The 21,460-nt window shown below is 41.2% G+C and overlaps 1 protein-coding gene across 3 annotated transcripts in view; it reads left to right on the top strand.

Moving 5' to 3' along the window:
- Positions 1-18,439, top strand: part of TBCK (TBC1 domain containing kinase) — a 173,863-nt gene extending 155,424 nt beyond the window's left edge. For all 3 annotated transcript variants that reach the window (XM_070433345.1, XM_070433354.1, XM_070433362.1), the window contains one exon: positions 16,245-18,439. In XM_070433345.1, the coding sequence (XP_070289446.1) occupies positions 16,245-16,355 (111 nt within the window). In that variant the 3' untranslated portion in view covers positions 16,356-18,439. The remainder of the gene's footprint in view (positions 1-16,244) is intronic.
- The last annotated feature ends 3,021 nt before the right edge of the window (positions 18,440-21,460 follow it).

Raw genomic sequence — 21,460 nt, 5'->3', positions numbered from 1 at the left:
AGTCTATCAGTCCATTGTGTGGGTCCCATCTGGCCATGAGCCACAGGGGTGAGTGCAGGGAGCATGCCCCCTACAGCAGGAGTCACAGGGCACAGGCAAGCAGGAGAGGCAAAAGCCAAGAGCCCTGTGTGTGAGAGAGAGGGTACTTCTTTGTTCAGAAGTTTACATATTCAGGTTTTGCGCCCTTGCAGTGGCCATGCCTATTCTAGCTTCAAGGTGTGACTGACTGACAGGTAGACAGCTTCTCACATCACTCAGACCTTACTGGGCATGCGTCCAAACTGCCTTTATCCAGTCCCTTCCCCGTCAATCAGCAGGAACAGACTTGGAGAGTGTTAAATTAGCAAAGCTGTATAAATGGCACACCTATATTATCTAGTCCTCCTTTACTCCTATCCTGTTAAATAACCAGATAATTACAACAGTATCAGGCACAGAGTTTCTTAATGGAAGGATAAATTTTGAAAATAATTAGTGGTCATGGTTGTACTTAATGCCACTGACCTGTATACCTAAAAATTGGTAAAATGGCAAATTTTATGTTATATATATTGTACCTCAATGTAAAAAAAAAAGTTCTAGGGTTCGATGTGTCCAGGCTACCCAAATTCAGTTATTCTCAGAGTTACAATTCTTGGTCAAATGTAGTAGAAAATCTTTTATTGGAGCTGTTCTGATTAGGTCTCAACTTTTTTCTCTGGGAGTATTTTTTTAAAAGCAAAAACAAACAAACAAAAGAACAGTGATTTCCAAACAAGTAGCAGCTTTTCTTCTAAATTAAAATCAGTGCACTGCAGCTGGCAGCTGGCAGAGTCCGGTTTTGAAAAGACCAAGGAGGCCCCAGTTGAATGCTATGCAAGAAGCAGAGGTGTCAGTTAAAAATTATCTTTGCAAATGTTTATGATTTCATGTCAGAGTCATATTTGGACTGGGAATGTTTTGTTTGTACACAGTAGGCACTCCTTGTAATTTTTCTAGTTTTACATCTTCTATAAAGACCCAATAAAAGAGCTAGACTGAAAATCCAACAAATGAAAATATTAAATAAATAGACCATAACTCAATAAGAGGAAAAGGCTCTCAATGTTGAATTAAACAAGTAGCAAAATATCATTGAACAACTGCAAGAAGGAATGAATAACCCACTTGTCTAGAATATGATGCTATTATAATCACCTATTTGACATGCAAATTAAGACCAGTGTCTTCTGTAATACAGATGTGAAGGAATTACTCTACAATGATCAGATGTATTGGATATATTGTCTAAAATCGCATAGAAGACAACAAATCTGAGAAATACTGCTTATTCATGTACCTTAATAATTATAATCAAAAGATACATGATGCCGTTTTAATTATGTATTCATTAACTATTTCCTGTAATTACAATTGATTAGCTATTTAGTGCTATTACATGGTTTCTTTACAATTACCACTTCATAAATCTTTTGTATTTGGCCTAGCTTCCACATCATCATCATATATAATAAAAGCCTAATATGCTAAGTGTCCGGTCGTTTGGTTGGCCATTCAACCAATCAAAGCGTAATATGCTAATGATATGCTAAGGCCACTCAACTGCTTGCTATGACGTGCACTGACCACCAGGGAGCAGACACTTCAACTGGTAGGTTAGCTTGCTGTTGGGGTCCTGACAATCGGGATTGAGCGAAAAGGGCCGGACATGCCCTGGAGCCCTCCCGCAGTCCCACCCTGGCTGTCCAACCTCCCCAGCCCTGATCGTGCATCGGTGGGGTCCCTCGGCCTGGCCTGCACCCTCGCAATCTGGGACCCCTCGGGATGTTGGAAAGCCGGTTTCAGCCCAGTGGCAGAATTAACGGTTGCTATGATGCACACTGGCCACGAGGGGGAAGACACTTAATGTAGGAGCTGCCCCCTGGTGGTCAGTGCGCTCCCACAGGGGGAGCGCTGCTCAGCCAGAAGCCAGGCTCACGGCTGGCCAGTGCAGCAGCAGTGGCTAGAGCCCCTCCCACCTCCATGGCAGCACTAAGGATATCCGACAGATCTAAGCCGTTAGTCAGACATCCCCTGAGGGCTCCTGGACTGCGAAAGGGTACATGTTAGGTTGAGGGACTCCCCACCCCCAAGTGCACGAATTTCATGCACTGGGCCTCTTGTTAAATATAACAGAAAACCTTTAGAATCTGCTATTTCTTATTGAGAGAAAAGATTGTTTTTCCCCAGGAAAGGGCAAAAAAGGAGGACTACAAAGATTTCAGTTTAACTACGGTCTCATGTAGATTCTTCTCTATGCCATAATTAAATCCTATTAAAGAGCACTTGTCAGTTAATCTTTAATTCACATTACCCTACAGGTTAAATCAGCGGTTCTCAAACTGTGGGTCGCGACCCCCTTGGCGGTCGAACAACCCTTTCACAGGGTTGCCTAAGACCATCCTGCATATCAGATATGTACATTACAATTCATAACAGTAGCAACATTACAGTTATGAAGTAGCAACGAAAATAATTTTATGGTTGGGTCACAACATAAGGAACTGTATTTAAAGGGCCAGAAGGTTGAGAACCACTGGGTTAAATAAAGCAGTGAGTTATTAGATAATCAAGCATACTCAGATATTTTGTGAATAATGTTATGTCAGCATCAAGAAAAGTCAGATAGTCCCATGCAGGTGAAGTGGAGGCCCAAGTGCTAATGCTCCAAGCGGGGATCAGGTTTTGTGCCGATCCTTGCTGCTGCCTGGCCAAATTTAACTTAACAAGGCAAACAAATATAGACTGCACCTGTTGGTAGGGTTGATGGGAGTAGGAAGACCTCTGTGTCAAAACAAGAGTAAAGCCAATTCAAGCTTTGTGTCACATTTTAAATGGAAAATATGGCAAGAACTCATTCTTGTCTCATTGATTTTTTAAAATTCAAATGAGAAACTGCATCTTCGATTGTTAAACTAGCATTAGATTCCCTGGGTATAGAGGGTATGTATGTACAGAAAGTATGGTACGTATAGACAGCCCCATAAAAGATACTTCTTACAAAACTGAAATGTGCTGAATTAATCTAGCCAGTATCCATATGTGAGTAAGGCAATATTTTCTTGGCTTGACAAGACACCATCATGAACCCACCTCCTTCCTAGAAGTAAATTATAATGTTTAACAAGAACGATAACTTAGCACGATGGCATAGTGCTAAGTGGTATTGGGTTATGTTTCCTCCCCCATGGGATCCATCTCTGGAGCCAGTGATAGGTCTCAGACTGAAATGGCCAACAACATGGACCAGAACAGAATGAAACTCCAATTGGTGTTTCTCTGCCTTTAGTGAGTCTTTAAGAAAAAACCATAAACATCATATTGCTGTGTTGGTCACAGAAACTCACAAGACTTTAAAAATAATTGCTCTCTATATAAGATTATATTTTGTGGTTATCTGACCACTAAGATTTCTTCCCTGCCTATGCTTGTCTTGTCAATCCTTTGGGAAATATTTGGCACAGCTGATTTTACCCTCAAAATGTTATATTCGTGGCATTATATCAATACTTTTTTGTCATCGAAAGAAATAGTCATCTGAGAACGTAAAAGCCAATGGCAAGTAATGTCATGTGTGTTATTATTCTTTCCTTAAAAACAAAATGAAGCACCCCCACCCCCCGAAAAAAAGAAAAGAACAAAACATATATTTCTGATTAACATTTGATTCCAAAACCTAGATAAGAGAAAGATTTTGTGGAGATTCTGTGACTAAACAGTGTGAGTGGCTGGTGCTTTCTACACATGGCAAGGAAGGATTAAATTTAAAATATGGCGCCCTAGTCAGTTTGGCTCAGTGGATAGAGCCTCGGCCTGAGGACTGAAGGGACCTGGGTTCAGTTCCTATCTAGGGCACATGCCCGGTTTGCAGGCTCAATCCCCAGTAGGGGGCATCCAGGAGGCAGCTAATCAATGATCCTTTTTCATCATTGATGTTTCTATCTCTCTCTCCCTCTCCCTCTCTGAAATCAATAAAAATATATTTTAAAAAATTTTTATATGGCATCGTTTTCAACTGAAAATATTCAGATTTATAATAAGTAAAGCATGCCTTTGAAGCTATTTTTAAAAAGAAGATAATAGTCCAATTGTGTTCCTTTACACTCCTCTAGGGGCCAGGGTAATTTGGTCTTTGGATTTTAGGTTGGAAGTTGTTTGTACAGAATAATATGAGGCTTCCACCTTCCCATCCCACCCCATTACTTCCTGAATCCCTTAACCAAGCTAAACCAAGTTTTATGATCTTGTGATGATCACTGATAGCCCTTACCATTGCAGGTCCCTTTTTCTCTCTCTAGCCCTGTCTGCTTTCTCTTTGCTCAAGCTCTTCCTCTAGCCTTTGGGAGCATCGGAGATGATCATACTCCGGTTATGTGCTCAAAGGGGACCATATGACTCTGAAAACCAATCAAGTGTATGTCTTGTCTCTACAGTAAACTTCCCTGGCTCCAGATAGTATCTACCTTGTTCTTCAGATTAATATGATATTTTTAAGCCACTTTGTGTGAGATCTTTTACCTGTCAGAAAATGTATTAGGCCTCTTTATGATTGTACCTTCTGCATTTTGATAAAGAATGGGAAGTGAATCTCCTTTATGAGTTCCAAATATGCAAGGAATTCTTTCTCCCTCTTGTTAGACCTATAATCACTGGCTATGGTTAAACTTGGCCTTCTTCCTGACTTTTTCCTTGTCTTCTTGTCAGCAAATGTTTTGGTCTGTGGGTTTATGTTAGATTATAAGGAAACAATTTACATATTAATGCAATTTGAGCACAGTAGACATCCCATGCGGCTTTACAGCAAAAATTATCCTATATAACTGCATTTGTTAAGTGAGGGAGGATAACTTTTAAAAGACCCATGAACTAAATAAAAGCTGCCCCGTAGGTCCCTATTCACATAGTGTTCAAATGTTATGTGAATAAAAAGCAAGGTAGGAGTTGTAGTAAAGAGGACTTTAAAACATCTAATCCTGACTTTGGTTGTCTGTTTGTTAACATGTTTACTAGATTTATTTTGTGTACAAAGCAGTTTTTAAAAAGACAGAGAGAGCTCATTTCCAATTCCCTGGAAAAACTGCCAAGTCATCATCTGAATCCTGTGGTCTCTGGCACCTATATTCATGACCCATCAGAGGATGAAAGTTATGTTGTTTTATTATATGTTATTCTACACACCCACCCTGCCCTCCACAGCCCACCATTTAATTAATTACTCCTTACCGCAGGAATGTTTGTGGCTAAATAAAAACTAACCATAGTTGCCCTCCCGCTTGACCCTACAGAGGTTGGAAGTTGGCTGTGATCCATCATAGCCATAACTGTTTTGAATCTGAATTTTTATTGTATACATTCTTTTCAGAGCATAGTATACTGTATGGAATATGACTAGTGGCTTGGATGTAGTATGGGTTTACTGTTCTCTGTTGTCTAGTGTAAACAGAAGTTAAAGAATGATTGTTGCTGAAATTCTAGCCTCAAATATCACAGATCAAAGGAAAATGTACAGATCAGAGGAAAATGTCCTGACCTACAATGGTGTTGGATGATGGAATCTTATCAGAAGAGGCTTATTCTCTACTGTGAGCCAGTGTACTTTTTTTATTAGAACAAATTTTGTCATATCTAAAAATATTTTCTCTTATTTTTTTAAATATGAACTTTAAAAAATTTCCAGGCAACCTTTCCTGGGAGGACTGTTTGACAGCATAACCTATTGATAAACACTAATCTGTAAGTCTACAGGAAGATTCCAATGCCTACACACTAGGTCACAATCAACTATCATAAATTTTAAAATTAAATGAATTAGTATAGAGGAAAATTTTTTTAACCTGGAGTTTATCATGAGTTTTAGAAGGTCTTTGATCTAATTGAAATTATATTAAAGTGTTGTACATATTTGTCTTTTATTGAAAGTGATAATACATCATATGTATTCGGTAATCATCTGATTACCGAAATTATATGTGACCCAGTAAATGGTAAGAGTCACGTATAAATTACTGTTCCATTAAAAACAGTTTACGTGAACATTGATTTGTCCCCATTGCAGACAAATCTCCCTCTTAAGTTTGAATCTATGTACTTGCAAGGTGTAAATGGCTTTCCTGTTCAAGAATGAATTGGGGGACAAAGAGACAAAAGAAAGAAACTAGTTTATAGTGAGTATTTACGCTGAGTCAAGCATTTAAACATATGATATCTAATTCAACCACCCCAAAATGCTTTTAAGTGCACCACTGAAGTGGAGTAATATTGCGCATTTAACAGGTAGAGAAACTAAGGCCAAAAAGCTAATAAGTGACTTACCCACAGCTAACCAGTGACAGAACCCTGATTCAAACCCTGTGCTAACTACAAAGTTCCTCCACTTTCCTCCTCCCACCCAGGCTGTTTGTGTGAAACAGTGAATTCTCTCACCCTCCTGACTAATGGCAACAAATTATATGAAAATTATTGTTTGTCTTATCACCCTGTTAGTTAGGTATGAAATTCTCTCATCCCCCGCACCCACTGTCTTTACTCAAGGCACCAGTATCCCCTGCCTGACTTGCTGCAGCCTTACATTGTCTCTGCCTGCAGTTCCCTTCCCTCCTCCAGCTGTACTCTACAACCAGAGTGAACGTTTTGAAAGTAAATATAATCATTGTCAAAATGCCTCTGTGACTTCCCATTGCCTCCAAAATAAAATCCAAACCCTAATCATGGCTTCTGGGTTCTTTGTGATCCGGACTCGGCTTTGTTTTCCATCCCTCTCTGCTTCCCTCACCCTCTAGATTCCAGCCATAATTAACTACTTGCAGTTTAGTATATGTAGTTTTTGTTTTGTTTTGTACTGCTCTCTCTATTTGGAGCATTCTTCCCACTTCTGTTCAACTGGGTAACTCCTGTTTGTCTTGAAAGGCTGTTTATTTAGCATTTCTTCATGGAACTCTTTCTTAGTTCCGCAAGCCTGGAACTAAGTACCCTTCCCAAGTGCTCATATGAGAAAACCTTTTACTTACTCGTATAATGTCAGTGGGACCACTATCATATGTAGAGTTTCTCTGTACGTTAGTAAAAAACCCATCCTCCCTTTAAGAACAAGAGCACCATGTAAGAGCACAATGCTTGGAGAGAGGAAGGGCTACATTTCATGCTCCACTTACCCCTTTTCCAGGTTCTCTCATGCGGAGACAATCTGCACAGCCATACGGTGGTTCTATGTAGCATTTATCAAATGGCATTGTAATTGCCTGTCGACTCGTCTGCTTCTCCCACTAAACTCCAGGCTCACGAAGGGTGGGGATTATGTTGCATTCATTGTTATACCCCCCAAACCCTAGCATAGAGCCTTTCAAATAGTAAGCACTCAATAAATATTTGATGGTTTAATAAATGACTAAGTTCATGAATAAACACATGAAAATAGTAGTTTGCTATCAAATAGCATTTGCAGAAATTGGTAAAAAGAGGAAGACAAAAGAAAAATACACTGAAATCAACTACTAATTTAATTCAAGGCAGCAAACACTGATTGTCTACATGGTGGAAACTGTTATGAGGAAACAGAAATGAGAAGGACATAGTCCTTTGCCCACAGTAAACTTTCAATCTAATTAATAAGATAAAACATGTACACAACTGATTAAAACTCAAAGCAGAATGTGTCATGTGCTATAAGAAATTTATAAAGTTCTAGAAAATCATTGAGAAGGGGAAAATTTTCCAGTTAAATGAGGATTCCTAAAGCTTCATAGAGAAGGTGATGACAGACCTAACCTTTGAATTATGGGTAGAATTTCAGTGAGGAAAAGTGTTGGGACAAGGACCAAAGTGAGGAGGGAGCATTCCAGGCAAAGGAGAGAGCACAGACTGCAGGTAAGGCTGTTTTCCAGGTGGGTGGAGAGTCAGGTGATTGATGGCCTTGAATGCTGTGCTGAGGAGTTTACGTTTCACAGTGGGGAGCTATTAAAGGTTTTTAAGAAGAAACATGACACAATCAGCTATATTTTAGAAAGTCACTTGAAAAATTACTTTTAAAGTGACTTCTCCCCCTTTTACCCTTGATCCCAGTGAAATAGGAATTTTCAAACACCAAAAACTAGAGATCAGTTTAAGAATTTCACTCTCCCTGTATTTCCAGTCTATTTCAATGCATGTTTCTTCCTGATTCTACCTTTATGTTGATCTGTCACAAGCTTGCAATTTCCCACTATCTAAATAGTTTCTAAGCTCCCAGTGTTAGCAAACTCCGGTGGCTTCAGGGGAAAGATCTCAAAAGGGGTTTGCTGAGACTGACAGCCAAAGCTCTGCAACTTTTGAGAGGAGATTAGGGAAATGGCCTCACTGCTGTACCATGTGATTCAAGGCATCTGATCCCATCCTGGCACTATCCTCTCTTACCTTATTTGACACTAAAGGACACCCTTCTCATTAACCATTAATTTAAAGATAAATAAATGCACTTATTTAAATAAGCAATAGGTGAGTATAAGTCTGAAATAAAGAATTTCTCTTGTCCTCAAAATGCAAAGAAACTTTTAGATACTATTAGAAAGTTTCTTACTGAAACTTCCAGTAAGAGGTTTTAGGTACTACACATTGTTCTTTCAGACTGTAAATAAGCAAGGTATTCCTTGGAAGGGACCCACAGGTCTTGACTCACTTTGCTTAAGGACAATAGCCCTAAGAAGGAAAAAACTCTGTATACAACAGTGACTGGGGTCTCGGGATCTCCTCCTGTGGGTCTTCCCTAATGTAGACAGCAAAGTGCAGGTAAACTAAAAGCATAAGAGCCACTTAACAGTAAGTGGTTCAAGAGTAATTAGGGTCTAAAATGGAGTAGGAGCTGGGGAATGGAAGAGACTAAATGGATCCAAGACAAATCAAAGAGAGAATTGTGTGCCTATTGAATGTGGAGCCCCGTCAGGTGGATCAATTAGTTGGAGTGTCGTCCTGTGCACCATAAAGGTTGCAGGTTTGATAATTGATCAGGGCACATACTTAGGCTTCAGGTTCCATCATACAGGAAGCAAGGATGGATGTTTCTCTCTCACATGGGTCTCTCTCTCTCTCTCTCTCTCTCTCTCTCTCATCTCCTGGTTCATAGGTTGACACTCAACCACCGAGCCACACTGGCCAGGCAAGTGTTCTCTTTTGAAACTGTTAAATTTGAGAAGCTTATTAGAGGCCAAAGTCATAAATTTAAAGTCATCAATGTATAGATGGGACTTAAAGCCCATGGAACTAGATTAAGTCACTTAGGGGGTGAATGTAGAGACAAAAAAGAAAAAGTCAGAAGACAAGGTGGAATTACCTGTTGTACTCCTTGTCACAAGTGCCTGTAGTAAGGTGCAAGATGATTACTGACCTTGTGTTCACCTTCTTGCTTTAGCCCTGCGGCTGGTTTAACTTCTGTGAGTGAAGTAAGAAAGTAAGGCAGCCACTGTTTTATTACTATGGAAATGGTTTCACACCTTATGCTGGCAGTACTCTTTCCAGTGTTAATGAGATGTAATTGTCACATAGGATTGTATATATTGAAGGTGTACAACTTTATTTAGATATATGTATACATTATGAAGTGATCACCACAGTCAAGCTAATTAACATGTTCATCACCTCACAGTTACTGTTTTCTTTCTTTTTTCTTAGCAGTTTTCAAGTATGCAATACAATATTATTATATTTGCTGTATGTAATAACTGCAGTCACCATGCTATATCTTAGATCTCCAGAACTTTTTCATCTTTCATAACTGAAACTTTGTACCTTTTCACCAACATCTGCCACCTCCTCCTCTTATTCCCTTGCTCCTGGCAACCACCATTCTGCTCTGCTTCTGTGAGTTGGACTATTTTTTATTCCATAAATTAGTGAAATCATGCAGTATTTATCTTTACAAATTTGGCTTATTTCACTTAGCATCATGTCCTCCAGGTTCATTCATATTGTCAAAAATGGCAGTATTTCCTTTTTTAAGTTGATAATGTTCCATTGTGGGGTGTGTGTGTGTGTGTGTGTGTGTGTGTATTATATTTTCTTTATCCATTGTCCAAGCATGGACACTTAGGTTGTTTCCATGTTGGCAATTATGAGTAATTAATACTACAGTGAACAAGGAAGTGCAGATAGCTCTTCAAGATCCAGATTTTATTTCCTTTGGATATATGCCCACAAGTAGGATTGCTGGATCATATAGTAGTTCTATTTTTAATTTTTTGAGGAAACTCCATAGTGTTTTCCATAGTGGCTGCATCAGTTTTCTTTTCCACCAACAGCATAGGGAGGTTCCTTTATGTAGTTTATTTAAGAAAATAATCTTAGGTAGTACTCTTAAGAAAATAAACCTCAACATTATTTTTAACTATATAATCAAGGGAAGAAATCAGTAAGTATTAGATAAATCATCCCTTCCTCTTTCCTACTAATTTTTGCCATAGTTCTTAAGTTTCTAATTGGAATCCCTGAGTTGGGAAGTTGAAATGATCAAAATCTTTATTAATGACCCCAGAAACTTCCTAAATACTCAGGACAAGACAGCACTTGAGTTATATTAACCCAAGGCCATACTGTTGTCTAGATGGAAAAATCACCTCATGTTCTATTTCTTATTTCAAATATGCTCGTCTGAATTGGCTAGTCAACTCTTGAAAATAGATGCATGATCTGCATCTATTAGCCTAACCCCGACCATACAGTGTGAGGAATAATAAACATGCACCATATTTTCAGTATCTCATAGGGTCAAGAGGACACATAAGCCTAATAGAGCATCAGCTTCACATCCATAAAACCAAGACAATGCAATTACTTCAGCTGCTCATCACAGGGTAATTGCCAGTTCCCTCATTCAGTTCCATGCCCAACCAAAAGTGATCATTTCCGTATCCAAAATTTAGCATTATTTGGGGGGAAAGGAGTGGACAAAATAAAATGGAAGAGAGAAAAAGACTTCTCAGATTGAGCTTCACCGGAGCGTTAGCAGACTCATGCCAATTGTTCAGTCCCCATTGTGATCTTAAAACTCACAAAGGCCAACGTTTCACATCAAGAAAATTCGCTGTCTTGCAACGTGCTCCTTGCAGAATCTTGCAGAGCCCGGTTTTTTAGCTTCCTGCTTCTATCAAAACCTGAGACCTAGGACACCCAGTGACAAACACGTTTCTGCTGTGTGCACCTCTCGGACCTCACCTGAAACGTGCAACTTTTCAGTAATTGGCCTTAACCTGCACTTCTCTGTGGCAGATCAAAATCCCTCTCCTTCACTCCTCCTCCTGCCACAGCAGAACTGCACTTCCTCTGGACAAACATACCAGCCTCTTAGCAGAAAACAAGATGGAGTGGCACCACGGCAGCCTGCCACTTCCAGACAGCGCTGTTTTGAGGTGTGCCAGCCCAGCCCTAGAAATGAACACCAGTTCCAGAGCCCGCCAACCAGAGGAATGACAGAAATGCAAGAGTGCTGCCCTCCACCTGGGAGTACCACCCACAAGAAATGCAGCTGCCCCTGCAGTCTGTGATCCCAAGTCCTATCCCAGCAAATACCAGGCCCACATGGGATGCTGCCCTCTGTCTCAGCTGGCTGTGCCTTTGGAAGAGCCCATTCTCTCCGCCGAGGATTGGTCTCACCAATTGCAGCCCTACGGACATTTAGCGTCTTTAGTGCAAAGTTACTTACTCTCCACACGGGACTGTACCTATAAAAATTGTAGTTTGAGGTCCCAGACACACCTGACCAGCAAATGACTCCCATTATCAAATACAATGGTTTTCAATGCTGGCTACACAATAGAATCACCAGGAGGCTTTAAAAACAAACAACAACAACAAAAAAGAAACCTGGAGCTCCAACCTAAGGAACTGATTATTACTTGTCTGAAGGGGGCAGAGTATCACTGTTTACCAAAGCACCCTGACGATCCTGTGACTTCATAACCCCTGGTCCAGCATGGTATCCCTAGGCTCATCATTTCCATTTGACCTCAGGCCTCTCCCAAAGCTGCAGTTTTTCAGTCCACACTAGGACTTAACCAGCCAGTCCCGTACCTGCAGGCTCACTCACTGATGCTGCCAAAGCCCTGCCTGATGGAGAGCAAACGGTGGACAGAAGCCTGAACTCGCATGCCTGGTTCTCTGTCCCGCCATATCTTCTCCGTGAGTAATGTGGCTTTCATTCACAAGATGGAAACCACCCCTGTACATTCACAGCCCTTTCTTCCTCCCTGACCTGTCAAGCTATAGCCACAGAGAGCGTGACCTAATCACTGCACGTGGCCACCACATCCGGGTCCCCGTTCCCTTCAGGTGTCAATAATGAAAGAGGATGGAGAAGGGGGAGCATCTCTGCTAATTCCTGTTGAATTCAGAAGTCCTGAACTGCTTCTGTAGTAGCCATCCATTCCACTTGATATTGCTTGTTACTCTCTCCTCCACTAAACTACAAGCACTGCAAAAACTGGAGCAGCGCCTGGTCCTCAGTAGGTGCCCATGAATGTTTGCTTGATAGCTGAACGAGCAACTGAATGACTAGCTGGAGAGGAGCTGTTTCCATGATCGGAGTGGAAAAGATGAAGCGATGGCCTCACTGTTTGAGCCCATATGTAACACGGATCATTGGAACCACAAGCAGAAGGTCAGAGGAGCAGAACTCGCAATTTTCACCTGAAAACTCAACGTTTGTTGTTTTTCATTACTTGAGCACAGCCTTGCTTTCTTCTTCAAGGCACCTAAACTTTTCTTACATCTTTACACTCGGTTTCTGGTTTTCTTCTTAGACCCACACAGCAGCGCCCTGCTTGCTCTGTCTGCCTGCTTTGCCTTCCCCGTTCCCAGCTCCCTGCACCCCATCCTCTGTCCTCCTCCCGGCAACAGCGGGAACTCTTCCCAGCTCTACAGCGTAGTTGAAGGGAGATTAGCTAAATGTGCAGTAAGTCCTTGCTTACTCCTTTTCCGACTTCTACAGTGTAGTGAAAGTGCTGAGCACTAAGACTGCTTATCCACAAGGCATTTTGAGTAATGGCATGTTTATCTTAGAATTCCGCCCTACATGTAGGGTGAATTCCGCCCTACATGTAGGGTGAATTCCGCCCTACATGGTGACAAGTGGGAGAGAGAAGCCAAGGTGCTTCAGTAATCATACGGTGCCAGAGGCTGTGCTGCCAGCACATGACTTGGGGCAGCTGAGCCTGGTGCCTCTGTTCTTAAGGACTGGGTTAAAGAGGAATATCGACAACAGGATAAGGAGCAGCTCACTCTAGGTAACTTGGTACCTTTTGAAATACTGTTGCATTCTTTCTGTTCGACGTTAATTACTATTAAGGATTCCCTCTGTGGCTGTAAAGAGTGTAGGATCTGAAATGTGAACCGCCATTTGAGTTTCTGCAAAGGCCCTGCAGAGAAAGATGGAGAAGATCAACGGGGTCAGCAGTATGGGGACCCATTGATGTGAGTCGTTTCGAAGATTGCTAAGATCCCAGTCCAGCAGCACCTATTCCACCTACATACTGATACCTTTGTCCTTTTGGCTTAAGATAGTATTTTTCAAAATATTGTCCATGGACTACCTGCTTTAGAATAATACAGTGGTGTTCCTTAAAAACGAAACAAGACACCACATTCCTGAGCCCCAGATCTACAAAGCAGTCTCTGGGGTGAGGTCTTGAACTTACCTTGACCAAACCGCTCAGCTCATCCTTTTGAACCATGAAGTCTAGACTGCTGGCTTGACTTACCAACTATTAAGTTTCAAATACTTCCAAAAAGCAATAGCACTATGAGCGGATATTGGTCATTTTTATTGAAAGATCTGAGATCAGGTTATGATAAAGTAATTGAAAAGAGTGTGAGGACACAAATATCCAAGGGAAGGACTAGCACACCACCAAGGAGGGAATAAGGAGAGAATGGTCAGAGAGCCCTTTGCATTATCCTTTTGTGCCAGGTTATATATCATTGGTCATAGTTTAATTCAGTTGCAAGAGTGCATATTGAGTCCTTCTATGTGCCTGGCACTAGGGATAAAGAGAAACAGAACAGATTCACAATCCTGTACAGTTTGGGAAATGAAGCAGGCCCAGAGGGCTGAGAAGGGCTCCTAGGAATAAGAAGTTAGGTTCACCAATACAGCTCCTAGGGCAATGGAAACTAAGGAGAAACTAAACAAATGGGACTACATCAAAATAAAAAGCTTCTGCACAGCAAAAGAAACCATCAACAAAACAACAAGAAAGCCCACTGCATGGGAGAACATATTTGCCAGGGTTTAATCTCCAACATTTACAGGGAACTCATACAACTTAACAAAAGGAAGATAAACAACCCAATCAAAAAATGGGCAACGGACCTAAGTAGATACTTTTCAAAAGAGGACATACAGAAGGCCAAGAGACATATGAAAACATGCTTAAAGTCACTAATTATCCAAGAGATGCAAATCAAAATGACAGGGAGGTACCATTTCACACCTTTCAGAATGGCTATCATCAACAAATGACAAGTACTGGCAAGGATGTGGAGAAAAAGGAACCTTCATGCATTGCTGGTGGAAATGCAGACTGGTGCAGCCACTGTAGAGAACAATATGGAGTTTCCTCAAAAAACTAAAAATGGAACTCCCATTTGACCCAGTGATCCCACTTCTAGGAATATATCCCAAGAAACTAGAAACACCAATCAGAAAGGATATATGCACACCTATGTTCATAGCAGCACAATTTACCATAGCTAAGATTTGGAAACAGCCTAAGTGCACATCAGCAGATGAGTGGGTTAAAAAAACTCTGGTACATCTACACAATGGAATGCTACACTGCTGTAAAAAGGAAGGAATTCTTACCATTTGCAACATCATGGATGGACCTGGAGAGCATTATGCTAAGCGAAATAAGTCAGTTGGAGAAAGATAAATATCACATGATCTCACTCATTTGTAGAATATAATGAACAACATAAACTGAACAGATCCAGAGACAGAGAAGCATCGATCAGACCTCAAACCTCAGAGGGAAGTCAGGGGAGGGAGGGGGAAAGGAGAGAGATCAACCAAAGGACTTATATGCATGCATAATAGTATAAGCATAACCAATGGACACAGACACCAGGGGGGTGAGGGCATGAGGCGGGGGGATGAGGGGATAAGGACACATGTAATACCTTAATCAATAAAGAAAATATTTTTTTTTAAAAAAGGAAGAAGTTAGACAGGTGAGGGTGGGGGAGCTTTTGAGAAGGAAATAAAGTGGGGGCGGGGGGGCAGGAGCTGGTAGGAAATGGAGCATGTTTCCAACAGAGGGTGACCTGCACAACCAAAGGTATAAGGAATGGAGAAAAATAATCATGATCCTGGGTAGGTGGACACGGGACAGATCAGGGAGACATGTGGAAGTCCTTTTTTTGCTAGTCATCTAGAAGACTTCTTGGATCAGTCCTTCAAATTCGTTCAAACTTATGGTCTCAAACTGTTTATTGCAGTTGCTCCAAAAACATATTACAACCAGTTTATAGGTCCTCTCTGGGACATTGTGTGTGGGATTTCCATAACTAACAAGTTGACAATAATATAAAAAATTATTTACTATAGCCCTGACCAAGTGGCTCCGTTAGTTAAAACATCGTCCCATATACCAAAAGGTTGCAGGTTCTATTCCCAGTCAAGACACATACCTAGGTTGTGGGTTTGATACCTGGTTGGGTTGTGTATGAGAGGCAAGCAATCAATGTTTCTCTAACATTGATCTCTCTCTCTCTCTCTCTCGCTCTCTCTCTCTCTCTGTCTCTTCCCCCCCCCCCCCCTTCCTCTCTTTCTAAAAATCAATAAAAACATATCCTTGGGTGAGGATTAAAAAATGTTCAATATAGATTTGAGAATTTTTTAACTATCATTGGAAACATACATGAAAAATAGAAATATTAATCACCTCTCGAGAGGGAGATTGAAAACAGAGGTAGGAGAAATTTACCTCTCACTATATACCCTTTTAGACTGTTTGAATTGTTTACATGTATATTCATTGCCTATCCAAACAAGTTTAAAAGAGAACTAAAGAAACACATTTATTTCATAGCATAAAGAAGTATGTGTCAACGTGTGAGTAATTTAATTTCTATTTAAAGCCAAATTAATGTTACCACAGTGACAGCAATAGTATCTTTAGTTTTGTTTTTCACAGTTTAAGAAAAAAAAATGGGATTGGGCAAATACAAATTTTTATGTTCTCTATAAAACTGGCTTTTTTTTCCAGTTTGCAGCACATCTTGTGAAGATGAAATATCCAAGAGTCTGTATTCTAGATGGTGGCATTAATAAGATCAAGCCAACAGGCCTCCTCACCGTGCCCTCTCCTCAAATATGAAGAACCAGGAGGATGACTGTCAAAAGGACAGAGAGGCATCAGCTCCCAGCAGCGCAGCTCCTCACAGCCTTACCGCGCGAAGGCAGAACTAGGCTTCGGAGTGTTACATTTCCATGCAGTGTTGTCATGAGACTTTTTTTTAAATCTCATGACCCAAATGTTCAACTACCCAGCAACAAACTTGACTGTACATGTGTTGTTGAAAGAATTTTCTTAACAGTGAAATCTGATCATGTATTTTTAGCACATTGCGACAATAAGCCAGAATTCAGCTGACAAGGCAGACGTAGCATTATCAAGAAATCTTACTTGCACTAAAAAAGCTGTCTTCCATTGCACTGAACAGACAGCCCTAACAAAGGCATTTAGAAATATAGATTGAATGTGAGCTGAAATCATCGTTCCATGGTAATGAAAAGTGAAAGGCTATTCATAATGCATTCCTTATAAGTAAATACTGCATTTCTAACTCATTTTTGGCCCAGACAAGTTTGTGTGTGTGTGTGTGTGTGTGTGTGTGTTGTGTGTGTGTGTTTAGAGGAAGAAGAATTTACTCATTGAAAAAAGTAATAATAGTCTTACAGAAATGTGAAACCATTCAAATTAGATGGAATATTTGTTCAGCTTCTGTAGCAGAGAAACCCCAAATAAGAGTGACTTAAACAAACTAGAACTTTCTTTCCATCTCACTTTGTCAGTCTAGGGACAGTATGTTTTTTCATAATAACTAAGAACTCAGGTGTCTTATTGTTTTACCACCCCCAACACACTGTTTCCATCTCATGGATCAATATGGCAGCTCAGCTCTCACCATCACGTCTGCAATTCAGAAGGAAGAAAGGAAGGAAAGAAGTTTGGAGGGGAGAAAGAAGGAAGGAAGAAAAGATGAAAGAGAAGAGAGAATATGCTTCTTCTCTAAGGACAAAAAACAGAAGTTGCACATATTACTTCCACTTACATACCATTGGCCAGAACTTAAATATATGGCCACACCTAGCTATAAGGAAAACTAGGAGTATAGCCTTTGGCTGAGTGGCCATTTACCCAGTTTAAAAGAAAAAAAAAATCTGATAAAAGGAGATCACATATTGAAGAACATCTAGCAGCCTCTGCCACATTATTCTAAAAATTTACTACTATACTTCACTGAATCATAAACATACCACAATTTTATGTACCATGAAGGAAGAAAAATGCAGCCAAATAAACTGTGACACAGCATCCTATATAATAAAAGCCTAATATTCAAATTGTCCCCTAGACTGGGAGTTCAACCAGGGGTTGGGGCTGGCTGACCAATTGTGGGAAGGGAAGCCTTGGCTGGTAGCGGCAGCAGGCAGTCAGGTGAAGGGAGGCCCCAGCCAGCAGCTGTTAGGGACCCTAGCCATGCATGAATTTTGTGCACTGGGCCTCTAGTCAATTATAAGATGCATCCCCATTTCAAAAATGTGAAAAATATGCATCTTAGCATTATTGAAATAGAGTATATCTTTGACTGTCTTCAATTTTATTTTAACTAAAACATGTTCTTTCATCTTTAACTTATGTTCCTCTGTAGTGTTAGGACTACCTAGGAAGAACATTTTAATAAGAGCCTCAATTCAACTTTCTGGGCCATGGTTTTATTGTTGCTGTTTGTGTTGAGTTTTTGTATCTATTTTTTTTATTGAGATAATTTACATACCATAAAATTCACTTTTTAAAATGTACAATTCAGCATTTTTTCGTATGTTCACAAAATTGTGTAATCATCAAATTTCAGAACATTTTCATCACCCCAATAAAGAAACCCTGTACCTGTTAGCAATCGTTCCCCCTTAATCCTTTCCAAAGTCTTTGATTTAATTGTATATAGAGTGTGATTGATTTCTAACAATTTATTCTTGCATGTGGGTATCAAGTTGTCCCATGGGCCAGTACATTTTGTTTGTTTTTCTCAAATTATAGTAATTCACCAAATATGTTTGGATACATACTATGTGCAAGACACTGGACATAACTAATAATTATATTATTCTGAGATACCCTACATTATATACAAAAAAAATTGTAAGAATAAACAAGAAAACAAAATTTTGCCACAATTTCTCTAACATCATTTTTGGACTGTCATCTTCCCTGGTTAGAGAAGTATTAAATCCTCCTATCCTTTCCTTCAATCTTGGATGACTTCTGTGACTTCATGGTCATAATGCAGCACTGGTGACCATTTGGAAAGAGGGTCTGAGTCCTAACTTAGCCTTACTGGAAAGCAGAGAAGGATGGATGGGTGGGAATTTGGATTAAATAGGTGGTAGGTAGTGGGAGAGGATAAAGACCTAGTGCTGGAGGAGAGTTGTGTGAGAAGATAATAGTAGCTAACCTTCATCACAATTTTGCTTTTATTCTTTCTTAAAACTTGATACATGCTGAAAAAAATGGAAGGTTACTAAACATTCAAGTTATAAATAACATTTAATGTTCTCAACAGTAAAAAATGAAATAGCATAAAATCACTGCCAGGTGTACATACAGAGCATGGTATTCAATAACAGATGGTTTCAACAATAGTGACCTCAACAACTATTTGTTGAAATAAAATGTATAAACCACAATTTATAGAGGTACATGTAATCATATTATTGACTTCTACATTATCACTGTCAGCACTGTTTTTTGTTGTTGTTTTCTGGCATCAGCAGTCTCTTCCTTCTTCCTGGAATGCCCTTAAGACCTCTACCAGCCCCATAGACACACACACACACACTGTCTCTCTCTCTTCATAATTCTACATCAGTAACATCTCCTCTAGGCTCTGACTTTCACATGCTAGCCTAAGAGCCTCCAATCTGTCAGTATCTCATTTATCCTTGCAATAATAGACTTATTACATCATTTTGCAATTATCTGTTCACATTTGGGCCTGATATTAAAATATGAGCTCCTTTAATGTCAGAGACCATAATGTACAACTCTTGTTCTTTTCACCAACCCATTGCACTGGAGATGCTTGATAAATATAAAATTGAATTGAATTTAATCTCCAGCTTAGGGATTTTAGGATCACTTATGGATAGAAAAATATTAAAACAACCCAGGTAATTTTTTTCAAGTGTCAAACTTACCTGGTACCTGATGAAGGAAAATAAATTAAAACTCAATTCACTGAGTGAAGAAAGGATCTCTAATGTACCACCCAGCTCTAAAATGTTATAATCCTAGACGTTGGAACAAATAATTTCCAGCAACAGGGTAGGCTAAGCTAGTGGCATCCCTTTTCCAAAACACAGAAATGCTAGATTAAAAAAGAATATTAAAAATCTTTAATACTTTACCAAAGTTGAAAAAAATCAGAAATTCCTTGATGTAAGATAAAAAGAGGAACTGACACACTATCAGGCCCATAGGATATCACATCTATATAATAAAAGCCTAAGCGACCTTTATGGTGGAACAACTGGAATGACCTGTTACTACGATGTGCACTGACCACCAGGAGGCAGATGCTTAGCGCAGGAGCTGCCTGCTGGTGGTCACTGCGCTACCACAGGGGAAGCACCACTCAACCAGAAGCCCAGCTAATGGCTGGCGAGTGCAGCAGCAGTGGTGGGAGCCTCTCCCGCCTTCACGGCAGCACTAAGCGGTAAGTAGTGAAGGGTCCCGGACTGGGAGAGGGTGCAGGCCAGGCTAAGGGAATTCCCCTCACCCCCCCACTCAATGTAGGAATTTCATGCACCGGGCTTCCAGTCTAAACTAGTAAAAGAGAAACATGAAATTGACTGTACCTTCGCTACACCCAAAGCCACGCCCACCAGCCAATCAGAGCGACTATATGCAAATTAACCCAACCAAGATGGCAGCCAGAAGCCACAGAGCTGGAGCAAGCAGGAGGCTTGGTTGCCCCGGCGATGGAGGAAGCCAAGCTTCCCGCCTGCCCTGGCCATCTGTGGCCTCCGCTAAAGGCAACAAAGTTTCAATTATAGAAGATAAATAAATCCCAGATACCTGCTTCCAGCCAGCCTCCACTGGGAGCTTGGGTGGCTGGGGGCCGTGGCCAGCCTGCAAACAGCCATCTGCCCCTCACCCAGGCTGGCCAGGCACCCCAGTGGGGACCCCCACCCTGAAGGGGCTGTGGCCAGCCTGAAAATGGCCCTCAGCCCCTCACCCAGGCTGTCCAGGCACCCCAGTGGGACCCCCCCACCCTGATCCAGGACACCCTTCAGGGCAAACCAGCCAGCCCCCACTCATGCACCAGGCATATAATAAAAGGATAACATGCAAATTGACCCTAACAGCAGAACGACTGGGAATGCCTGGTCACTATGACACACACTGACCACCAGGGGGCAGACGCTTAATGCAGGAGCTGTCCCCTGGTGGTCAGTGCGCTCCCATAGGGAGATCTCTGCTCAGCCACAAGCCAGGCTGACAGCTGCCAGCACAGCGGTGGTGGCGGGAGCCTCTCCCACCTCCTCAGCAGCACGAAGGATGTCCGACTGCAGCTTAGGCCTGCTCCCTGCTGGCAAGTGGACATCCCCCAAGGGCTCCTGGGCTGCCAGAGGGATGTCTGACTGCCAGCCTAGGCCCGATTCTCCAGGGAGCAGGCCTAAGCCAGCAGGTGGACAACCCCTGAGGGGTCCCAGACTGCGGGAGGGCACAGGCCGGGCTGAGGGACCCCCTCCTCCCGAGTGCACAAATTCTTGTGCACCGGGCCTCTAGTATTAATATAAGATCCTAAGAACTGAGGTGTTAACATGCACCTGGGGCTGGAAGAGACAGCCATGAGCCTTGAGTTGGTATTAAGACCACAATGTGACAGTCTTAAAGAACTCTGTTCCATGAAATGACTAGGAATAACTTCCCACCAAATCGGGAAGCTACAAGGGGAGGTTGTCCTGGCCTGCTATTCTGAGTGAAGGAATTCAAATCTGATGTAGACAGATGGAGGTATTCAATGGAAAAGCTGAGGTAAGTCCCCAAATTAGAACAGGCTTTAGAGCATGTGTTCATCTGCCTATTTAAAAATGACCACAATGAGCCCTAGCCAGTTTGACTCAGTGGATAGAGCATCAGCCTGCAGACCAAAGGGTCCCAGGTTCAATTCCAGTCAAGGGCACATGCCTGGG

This window comes from Myotis yumanensis, unplaced genomic scaffold, assembly GCF_028538775.1.
Source record: "Myotis yumanensis isolate MYYU_CA2020_CCGP unplaced genomic scaffold, mMyoYum1.0.hap1 SCAF_1, whole genome shotgun sequence".
NCBI classification, from domain to species: domain Eukaryota; kingdom Metazoa; phylum Chordata; class Mammalia; order Chiroptera; family Vespertilionidae; genus Myotis; species Myotis yumanensis.
This window is presented reverse-complemented; position numbering and strand designations above follow the sequence as displayed.